The 9,378-nt window shown below is 40.9% G+C and overlaps 1 protein-coding gene across 1 annotated transcript in view; it reads right to left on the reverse strand.

The window, feature by feature from the left end:
- Positions 1–115: 115 nt before the first annotated feature.
- Positions 116–9,378, reverse strand: part of wars2 (tryptophanyl tRNA synthetase 2, mitochondrial) — a 15,337-nt gene continuing 6,074 nt past the window's right edge. The window contains exons 2-5 of the mRNA XM_010783188.1: positions 7,677–7,793; positions 6,365–6,447; positions 5,256–5,374; positions 116–1,434 (exon numbers count right to left, since the gene is read on the reverse strand). Of these exons, the coding sequence (XP_010781490.1) occupies positions 986–1,434; positions 5,256–5,374; positions 6,365–6,447; positions 7,677–7,793 (768 nt within the window). The 3' untranslated portion in view covers positions 116–985. The remainder of the gene's footprint in view (positions 1,435–5,255; positions 5,375–6,364; positions 6,448–7,676; positions 7,794–9,378) is intronic.

The following is a 9,378-nucleotide window of genomic DNA, read 5'->3' on the forward strand; positions in this document are numbered from 1 at the left end:
TACACACACACACACACACACACACACACACACACACACACACACACACACACACACACACACACACAGTTTGAAAGCCTTTACCTCCCACGTCCTCCTGATGCGTGACGTCGTGTCCTGAAGAGTTTCATGCAGCGAGACGAGACAATCCTTCACTCATTTATCATTGGTTTTTATTTAACCTCTCTGTTGTGCATGACGGACACTGTTCAAGAGCTGTATGACTATATAAGTTACGTCTTTGAATATATTGTTCTAAAGTTTCCTAGATTTTAGTGGCACGGCAGATTGGCTGAGAGCCGTTAGCATCAAGAAGCATAAAGACAAGATACTGTAAAGAATAGCATGTGGTATTCTGGAAAACACATACATTTAAAACTCCAAAGACAATTAGATAAATAAGTAGCAGAGTCTTAAAAAGAAGTGTACATGTGCAGAAACAAAAAGAGACATGTTGTCTTGTTTGGATGGAGAAGACCAACATTAGCATTGCTTTAAACGACGTTCCCCCCTCGTTCATTTAAATGAGACAAAGAAAGAAGACAAACATAGAGGGCAAAATATCACCAGCAAATCAGTTTCAAGTCACGACGTTTGAATCCTTTCCGCTTTGCTTCCACCACATGTTGCTCTCATGAGTTCCAGCCTTGAACATCCTGGAGATGTTAACAGTCACAGAAATAAAACTTGATGTCAGCAGCAGCAGATCTGAGTCCATCCTGCAGTTTAGACCCAGCTCTCAAGTCAGACTGAAGCATCCTTTGTGCTCCAGTCAATCCTCACAGTAAACACAGAGCTGATCCCAGATCAGATGCACGCTGAAGGCTCTTTGAGCAGCTTTTCTCTCACTGATTGTGCTGTTATGTTAAATGTTTGGTGTCCATGTATTGTGTGTTGATATTTGTCACAGGAATACAACGTGATGTCAGCAGCAGATCTGAGTCCATCCTGCAGTTTAAACCCAGCTCTATTCTCCCAGCTCCTCTCAGGAGAAGCCCACCCTCTGCCGGACCTCCCTCAGGACGGGTGCAGCTAACTCTCGCGCCCGGCAGCCCCCCTCCCGCAGCACCCCCTCCAGGTGTTGGGGGTCCGCCCTCAGCCTCTGGATCTCCTCTCTGATTGGTGTAACCCTCTGGATCACCGCCTCAGTCACCAGCCTCTTGTAAGCCCCCGTGTCCAGCCCGGCGGCCTGAGACACCGCCTCCTCCACGCCGATCATCGCCATGGCAGCGTGGATCGTCACCAGGTTGGACACGCCGGGCCGCGTCTCCGGGTCGAAGGTCACCTCCGAGTTGAAGTCGGTGACGGCGCGACGCAGCTTGAGGGCGATGTCGTCCGAGGAGTCCGTGAGGCTGATGGTCGCCATGGCGTGCGGGTCGGATTTGGACATTTTGACTGAAGGGTCGCGGAGGGATTTGACCTTTCGTGTAGAGCCTGAAGGAGGGGATCAGATCAGGAAATGTGTTAGTAGGATGAGAAAAATAATATTAAACACAATATATTAACTTCAAAGCAAGACGTCTACTATAGTTTATAAATGTATGTCGATATCTTGTATTTAGTAAACATTTTGTATCTGGGTCTTCAGCACGTGCACCACAGACCATGATGACCAAACTGTCTAAAAACAGGTTAAGAGTCAATAAGTGAATGGTGTAATATCTGTGACTATATCAAGAGATTGTATTGGATGTCTGAAGCCTTTTCTTGCAAGTTAACGCCCAAAATAATTCGCTCCTGCCTCCAGTCTTCCATGAGCCATCCTGAAATAATACAATATACAAAACCACCGGTTAAGTTTGACAGATTGCAAATATCCTTCTAAGTCGTGTAAGTTGTTTATCTATTCAAATCACAAAACTCAGCTGTAAGAATCAGAGAGTGAGGGACTATGTTGTAGAAAAAAACATTTTAGTTAATAATACAAATAAGTAGAATCCTACATCCTTTTGTATGTGCATCTTATAGGAATATTAATTGTAAATCAAAAACAAAATGTCGATTCAGAGCTCTGTAGAGTGTCAGCAAATTGCATGTAACCCTGACAACAACCTCCACCAATCAGAGGGCAGGGAGGCCTGCGTTTAGCCAAAAGAAAGTCCACAAAGCATTCCTAACTTAACGAGAGTACGATAACAACTGAAGGGAAACCCAAATGAACGTGTAAGCATTTTGATGTTATTGTATTTTGTACATTGTAATTGTGAATAGATCTCCAGTAAACAAACGTATTGTTTAGGGAAAAGTTGTTCAAGCACTCGTTCATTGACTCTGTAAAGACATTTCCTTGGGAACTAGTCAAGTCCATTTGTTTTACAATCTGTACAATATATAACATATGACTCTGTCCTTGGACCGTTACAGCGCACGAGGAAAACCCCCCCCCGAAAAACCTTTAGGAAGAGAAACGTCTAAAAGGATCGCTCTCCCAGGACGGACACATGTGCAATACATAAAAGAATGAAAATAAATAAGTACATTTTTAATATCTACTGATGGATTTCGGTCAATTCCTTAAGTTAAGATGTGAAACGCCTCGTGGTTCATCAAGTGAAACGCAGCCAATGTAGACACTGATTGATTGTGTGTGTGTGTGTGTGTGTGTGTGTGTGTGTGTGTGTGTGTGCAGCAGACGTCTCTCGGTGTGAAGTGATGTGCAGACTGGGAGATCAGGGATTTCCTTTCCTCTCTTATTTATCATCCCACGTCCTTCCGCCATCTTGCAAGCTCCATCTATTATTCTATCCCATAACAGAAGTCCACATCCTTCCCATGTGCCACATCCTGTTTGTCCCCCGTGAGACGTCCTTACTTCAGGAGGATTAAAAAGGTCTTTGGGTTGGTTTCAAAGGGAAGATGGTGATTGGCAACTTGGAAGAACAGAACATGAAGACAGGATCTGCTAGTTTGAACCACACCCACACACACACACACTATGACACACACGAAACCCCCTTCCCTGAAGTCATCTTGAGGACATCCATTATCACTTTATTATTCTGATACAAGTGGATGAAAATATTTCTTTAATCAAAGCTGCGCTGCACACATGAGTGACTCCATCTTGTGCTTTTATGATGCTGATCATCAGTGAGGATGAAACAGGGCGAGGGGCATGTTAGCCATGTGTGTGTAAACGGTGAGAACATACTGGAAAACACACAGTAATCTTTTCCAAAGTCAAACTGTAATAACGTCATATTGTGTGATACATCTTTTCTGGACGGCCTAATATTTTCCCTGAAAGTCTCATTTTAAATTTGACCACTATTTAACAAGGAAACATATATCATTTGCAACGGGAGACGTGGCCAAAACGGCAGCACACTAAATTCACACTGTCCCGAAATTGACACCCGATGGACACACGATTAAGGAAATGTTCAAATTCGGCTCTGATCGTAACAACATCGGGCCATTCGTGAGGGCATCTTAAGCCATCGTATGACCGCCGGTGGAGTTTCTCAGGCTCCGGCAGCAACTTCGTGAGCGGTGGCAAAATCTTTGGCATCACAAAGATGGCTTAAGATGCCCTCATGAATGTCCCGGTGTTGTTACGATCAGAGACGAATTTGAACATTTCCTTTATCGTGTGTCCATCTGGTTGTTTTATTGCACAACAAAATCATGTAAACATATTATGTAAATAACCCAATTTGTGTTCTGTGAAACTAAAAAGGATATAATATATTATTTTGAAGGCGAGGAAGTTGTTGTTGCTATGGAAACAACATGACGGAGAAAACTTAATATCTTCTACATATAAAGACGGAGAAAGTAAAGAACAAAGTCGGAAAATATCAGTACAGTATCATAGTACTTTAACATGATTGTTTTTGTTACTTTCGTTGCAGTTGTATGTCTTAAATGTAATGTAAATGTTGCCTTCGTGTGTGGTTCGGGGCCATCTTCGTGCGAAATTCACAATTCCATATTCGTGTGTCCATCGGGTGTCAATTTCGGGACAGTGTGACAGGGGCTTAAAGCATAGAAATAAAAAGAAATACGAGTTCCCCCTTTAAAAGTTGTTCCACAGATTATTCCCAGTTGCTGAGGCAGAGGAAATGAAAGCTTTCATCACTATCCAAGAAATAGCAAAATGCTGCTAAGATAAATCTTATCATGTGAGGAAATGAAAGTAGAAGGAACTTTGTGAGCATCACTGAACACAGAGAGCGAGGCATGAAGGAGTAGGAAACATATTGGAAGAAATAATACAAATCAGATATTGTAGTTTTTGCATCTTTCAAAAAGACAGCGGACTACTATACTGTTCATTCTAGCATCTTTCTTTGGGGATATGATATGTCAATAAGTAGATAAAGGGGCGTTTCTGTAGCATAAGAGTTTAATATAACCCCGACGTACTCGGTTCAAATCTCTCCGGTGACCTCTCCATCGCTCTCACCGTTCACCTGCCTCGTTTCCTTTTCACATCTCGACTGTTAGCGCTATCTAATAAAGGCTATAATGCCTAAATGTGTTGTTTTGCTCATCGCTGTTTGTTCTCGTTCTTTGTCTGCTGGACAAGCTCGGATAGCATCATCATCCAGATGTTTCCAGCTGCTCAAACAGGGCCTGACGGAAATCACTGGCGTCAGTCTCTTGTATTTACAGAAGAAGAAAATATACACGCTGTAATCTGCTCAGCTAAAAGTAAAAGTATCTTCTAGATTGTTACAGCTTTCATTCTTGCAAAGTGCTCACTTTGTGCTTGTTTCAAGACACACTCTCATTCTTAGAAAATAACTGATTTCTAATAAAACTTCTTGACGTATTCTAACTGCATTGGGAGATTATGAAAATAGTTTTGGCAAGGAGAATTGTTTAAGGAAGAAAAGTGCTTCAAGGACTCGTTTTTAAACTAAAAGGTTTTTTAAAAAGATGGAGATTTAACCATAAATCCCTGTCGCACTCTCTCCATAAATATGTGCAATATAAAAGGTTTGATATATATTTTTAAAAGCTCCTAAGACTGGGATTTCTTTCAAAGGAGTTTAATGAGCTGTGATGAATTATGGAACACTATTCAAATGTTTTTATTTCCTCTCCACAGAAACAAGAAAGAAATAAAACTACTGAATACTTTTTGCATCTAAAAATAAAAAGTGAAAGCTACTGAACTCCGGCTAAAAAAACATTAGCAAACAGTGATATAACGGAGTGTGTGTGTGTGTGTGTGTGTGTGTGTGTGTGTGTGCGCCGTTAAGCCTGTAAATGTGTGTGTCGGAGTGTGTGTCGGAGTGTGTCCTCACTGAGCAGCGCTGCGGGTTCGGGGAACAGATCTCCGTAGCGGTTGTTGAAGATCCGAGCGAGATCCTGCGCCAGCTCCAGATGTTGGACCTGATCCTCTCCGACGGGCACGTGAGTCGACCTGAGAGGCGAAGACCAGACACAACGTGAGCTTCATCAAACACTGACTGCACAGGAGAGACAAATAAAAAACACAACCTGATGTGAGCGCGGATCGGAGACTCTGCTGGAGCTCAAGGTCGGATCTTTGGAACTGTCACCGGGGAGGAAGTAAACCATTAATATCGTCTTTAATACAATCCAGAAAGCGTAATAGATGGGTTGCTTCTTGCTGTCTTTACTTACTACGCAGGATATTAAGCCTTCTATGTTAGATGGTTCGAATAGAAAGCACGGAGGAGAAATATTTGCAGCTTGGTTTTTCTTTATTATTGTGGAAACAACGGCGTAAAATAATCCAAACAACAAGCGATCACCAACTCATGATCAGCCGCTTTCTCTCCAAACCACAGTAAGCCAGCTTGTCTTACTGCATTTCTTATATATTAAGGGCTGACTCATATCACTAAATTAAAAAATATTTGTGTGGATCATTTTTGTTGGCGTTTGTCCACATTTGGGGATATCCGTGTGTTAGATTTCTTCCCACAACCCATACAGTGGATGGATAATCATGAAACAATTTTGGCATTTTAAAACAATCTGGTTCTGAACCGGACGGTCCCACATGTGTGTGTAATCCAACAATAAAAATGTCTGCATAACGGGCAAATAAATCTGCATGGAAAGCAAAGGGTTGCATCCATTTCTAGGAGGAATATAGATCATGGGAAAACAACATTTTTGTTGATGAGGGAAGAAAATGATTTCTCGGATTTCCTGGAGTCTGAAAGTCTGGAATATATGGATGTATAAGAATAAATGAAACACGCAAAGAACAGCCTTCTTTGTACGGAGAAAAGATGAAACGGCTTCGTTAACGGAGCTAAACACACCATGATCCTCAGCTGCAGGTCACGTTCTTCAGAGACCCCGAGTCCTCTGAACAGCAGACACATGAACACACACACACACACACACACACACACACACACACACACACACGTCTCACTTGTAGAGGAGAATGTCTGCAGCCTGGAGGACGGGATACGTGAAGAGACCGACACTGCCCTCATTCTTCTGTTTGCTCTTCATCTAAGGAGAACACAGAGGAAGGGAATAAAGAAGCAAGTTCTATTTGCGGGCGGGAAATTAAATAATAAAAAATACAAGCGCGGCAGCGGGGAAAGACTGACTCAAGTTGATTTGTTTCATTGCCATGGAAATAGACATTTTCACTTTTTCGCCTCATCGATTCTCAGAGAAACTGGTACGGATGAGTTGACGTGACATTTTACAGCGTGTTCAACATCAGCCCATGTGTGGGGAAAACCAAAAGGAGTTTTCTACTTAGAAACAGGAACTGCTGGCCCTCTCACTTGGTTTTTATTATACTAAATGTGGCTGGGGGATATCACTGTAATTGTAATGCAATAGGGATGTTTGATAAATGCTGGGAATTCAGATAAGAGTTGAAAAGGTGTTGTTCATTTACAACGTTTAATCCGAAGTCAAGCACATATGAAGTGATAATTAAATCAGCATGGTATGTTAAGGAAGATAGAGGGGGTCCAATATAATATGAATAATAATCACAGCTTATGTTATTGGCTGTAAAAGAAACAAACGTCATCTTCAGATTGTTTGATTTGGCTTAAACATTTCTTTCACAGAAATCAAAAGCTAGTTAGTATTTCATTGAGCTATGAAATAAATACTTTTCATCTCCAGTTGATGAAGCAGTTAGTCAGAAACAGATCCAACCGCATCGAGGAACTGGATATTAGGGTTGGACTGATTGCATTTCACATCAACCCATTCCAAATATTACTTGGCATTATCTCTCCATGATGACAGTCTATACAATTTGAAGGGAAGAAACAGTTTTAATATATAGGTTTTTCATCTGTAAAGCAAAGCATAATTAAGCCGCTTGGATATATACATGTATATATCTCAAGGCTGGAGACTAAGGGGTTAAAGTTGTATAGTAGCTTTTTCTGATACCCACAATATTTCCAAGCAAGGCATTAGGAAATGAAAAATACACTTTGGAAAAAAAGTATTTTCACAAGTTGTGAATTTCTGAGTTGTATTAATTGATGTTTAAATCTGCTGTATATGCAGATGTTTTAGTAGTTTTGGATGGAAGCAAGTGAGAAAAGTCATTAATACACAAGACAGAGAGTAGTTTTGGGGGTACTCATTTCAGGTCATTATTTAGTAAGTGCAGTTACCTTCAGAAGTTGTACTTTGCTACATACAGCATGCTCAAATGTAATCCTTTTGAGTTTGTTTATTTGTGAGTGTGTGCAGAGTCTGACCTTCCACTGCGGCAGGTGTCGGAGGCGGGGCATGGAGGTCAGACAGCCGAGGATCCAGGAGAGCTCAGCGTGCTCCGACACCTGCGGGGGGGGGGAGAGGGTGAGGCGGTGGGGACACACAGGGGGTTAGCATCAGGAGAGAAGGATCTGTTAGAATACCTTTACACCTCCTTTTTCAAGATTTCCTTTCTCCATCCCTTATTTGCTTTTTTAAAATTGTTTTATTTGAACATATTTTTATTTCTTGTTAGCTTTAATCCACGGGAATTTCATTAGGATCATTATTTTGATATTATTTTAATATTGGTTTCTGTAACGCACTTTGGGCTGCTTAGTGGCATTATTCCTACAAATAAAGTGTATTAGTTATTATTATCTATAATAATTATTATTATTATAACATGTAAGCTGGCTATAACTTGACTTACACTCAGAACCATTATGGTATAAGTGTGATTACTGTTTTAGTTTCATCCTTGGATTATTAACCATTTTCAAGCCGTTCCATGAGTGTTGCCATCATGGTCCTGCTCTAGTACGGTCTGCAGGTCTAGCGAGAACTTCTTCTCTATCGGAGTGCTAAGTACATCCAAGCAGCGCTGCATATGTGTTGTCTCATCAATTCGGCCACCTCATCATTCGTTATAAAACCCCTGTTCCTGTGAAATATGGACCAGTAATTCATGTTTTAATTAAAGAAAACCAGATAAACATTTGCACCCTGCCATTCTGAGTTTGCAGCGTATATAGGACACATTGTTATGTTGCTGCTGCGTAGTTTGGCAGTTGTATTTGGCCATTTCTATTATTCAATGTTGGTCTATGCTATGGGATAAGATTAAGGAAAGTGCATACGTGTTAATAATATAATACTAATTTAAACAATAGGGCAATAACACGCATCGCACGCATATTTAGAAATGGACAGCATCTATGTCGAACTTAAAAAAAAAAAAAAAAAAATTCAGTAGGCCTCGTAACCGCTCAGAAAAGCATAGGAAGAATAAGTGGAAGAAATGATGGCGCAGCAGATTAGAACAAGGCAGATGAAATGGGTGAGGGGTGTGTGACAGGAGGGAGGGTGACTCACGCGCCTCCGAGTGGGCAGAGAGGATGAACTGCCTTCTCTCCTCCACTCCTCAGCACCGTGGTCACACCTGTCGCCCTACTGTCATCTCAATTAGAAAATAATAAGATGATTATTCGGCGGCGCTCATCATGTGTTCAGGCTGATTCATTTAGCTTTTATTATCTAATTATTCAGTGAAAGCACTGGAGCGGGGCCCGCGAGATATCTAACACCTGATCTTTAACAGTGTCAACAAAAGTACCACTCTTACATAGCATTAACAACATAACTCACAGTTTATAAATACATACTAAATACACAATAGTAGTAAGAAATTAGATGAATCACATCCCGAGGACAACCAGCCAGCGATCAGATTTGGTCCCACTTTTGTGGGTTATTAAATGTAAGTATCTTATGATCATCCGGTACACTTAAAGCTCGATCGCAATCCCCATCCGTATTTCATCTATCATGCTTCTATCGTGTGCCACATAGTGGATAAATAATCAAAGTTAGTTTGAATTAACATGTGGATCGAATAAATAAACAAAATAAAATAATAATAATAATAATACATAATAATAATATGTTTTGGTGAAGCAATGATTGGGTAATGTTAAGTAGAGTAGC

This window comes from Notothenia coriiceps, unplaced genomic scaffold (genome assembly GCF_000735185.1).
Source record: "Notothenia coriiceps isolate Sejong01 unplaced genomic scaffold, NC01 NC01_scaffold00024825, whole genome shotgun sequence".
Classification (NCBI taxonomy): Eukaryota; Metazoa; Chordata; class Actinopteri; order Perciformes; family Nototheniidae; genus Notothenia; species Notothenia coriiceps.